The sequence below is a fragment of the Cebus imitator genome, unplaced genomic scaffold (genome assembly GCF_001604975.1).
Source record: "Cebus imitator isolate Cc_AM_T3 unplaced genomic scaffold, Cebus_imitator-1.0 Scaffold982, whole genome shotgun sequence".
Lineage (NCBI taxonomy): Eukaryota > Metazoa > Chordata > Mammalia > Primates > Cebidae > Cebus > Cebus imitator.
In genome coordinates, this window is record NW_016108297.1 from 10,854 (window position 1) to 12,562 (window position 1,709).

The 1,709-nt window shown below is 46.3% G+C and overlaps 1 protein-coding gene across 1 annotated transcript in view; it reads left to right on the plus strand.

The window, feature by feature from the left end:
* Positions 1–766, plus strand: part of LOC108298530 (pigment epithelium-derived factor-like) — a 3,314-nt gene extending 2,548 nt beyond the window's left edge. The window contains 1 exon segment of the mRNA XM_037735827.1: positions 5–766. Within this exon segment, the coding sequence (XP_037591755.1) occupies positions 5–647 (643 nt within the window). The 3' untranslated portion in view covers positions 648–766.
* The last annotated feature ends 943 nt before the right edge of the window (positions 767–1,709 follow it).

The following is a 1,709-nucleotide window of genomic DNA, read 5'->3' on the forward strand; positions in this document are numbered from 1 at the left end:
TCAGCATCCTCCTCCTCGGCGTGGCACACTTCAAGGGGCAGTGGGTAACAAAGTTTGACTCCAGAAAGACTTCCCTGGAGGATTTCCACTTGGATGAAGATAGGACTGTAAGGGTCCCCATGTCAGACCCTAAGGCTATTTTGCGCTATGGCTTGGATTCTGATCTCAACTGCAAGATTGCCCAGCTGCCCTTGACTGGAAGCATGAGTATCATCTTCTTCCTGCCCATGAAAGCGACCCAGAATTTGACCTTGATAGAAGAGAGCCTCACCTGTGAGTTCATTCATGAGATAGACCGAGAACTGAAGACCGTCCAAGCGGTCCTGACCGTCCGCAAACTGAAGCTGAGTTACAAAGGCGCTGTTACCAAGTCCCTGCAGGAGATGAAGCTGCAATCCCTGTTTGATTCACCAGACTTTAGCAAGATCACAGGCAAACCTATCAAGCTTACTCAAGTGGAACACCGGGCTGGCTTCCAGTGGAATGAGGATGGGGCAGGGGCCACCCCCAGCCCAGGGCTGCAGCCTGCCTACCTCACCTTCCCCCTGGACTATCACCTCAACCAGCCTTTCATCTTCGTACTGAGGGACACAGACACTGGGGCCCTTCTCTTCACTGGCAAGATTCTGGACCCCAGGGGCACCTAATACCCCAGTTTCATATTCCAGTGCCCTAGAAGAAGACCCCAGAGGGACAGATTCCACACCACCCGAAGGCTGCCCCATTACCTTTCAGTGCATACAATAGAAGAGCTCGATCCTTAAAATATATATATATATATTTTATATATATTTACAGACTAATTATTATATTTTATATTATATACATAATATGACTTATATATATATAATATATATAATATAATATATATATTATAACATATGTTGAGTGTATTAAGTGTCCTGTGATGTTTGTTGGCTCTGTTGTGTTTATTCACCAATTTGTACATTATTTGTTGTCCTTTACTACTGTAAACAGTAAATATAGTTTGGTATTCTGTCTAAAAAAAAAAAAAAATACAAGAATGTGCTTTAGAGTATGTGAGCAACTTGTCTTCAGTGTAGTGCAAAGGCAGAGTGAGGAGGCCTGTGGCCCCTTCTCATTCTACTCCCCATTCAGCACAGCTGCCATCTGCAAGGAGTGCCTAATCATGCTACAATCATTGCCCACTGACCCTCACCCAGTGGGCCTCCCCCTTCCTACTCAGGCACCCCCTTCACTCTGCCTACAGACTCAGTCTCACTACAGCTTTGACCAATGGTTGGAACCCAACACCAGAGCTTTGCTAATAATTAGTGTGGTCATCTGAGCCTAATGAGTCCCAGTTGCATTAGGTTAAGAGACTCTTCTGGAGCCAGCGCCAGGTCTTGAATGGCACCTCTCCCTAGGATACACAGCCTGCAGGTCCCTGGGACCTGGGTGACACCTGCCTCACTGTGGCAGTGTATTGCCTGTTAATTGCTGCTAATTCTAATTCTGATGATGACTGCTACTCCATTGTTTACCCCAAAGCATCTGCTAGGCTGGAGTGATTTGCTACAAATGAGCAAAAGATGAGTCCCTGCTTCCCTCAGAAATAAAGGAGCTGAGCTGCAGGGTTGCATTGGGTTCCTTGGCCTTCAAACTCTTCCCACTCCCAAAATCCAGAAGTAAGCTTTGCATGTTCCCCTTCCTGGGAGGAAACCAATTGTCAGAAGGGTATATGTTGC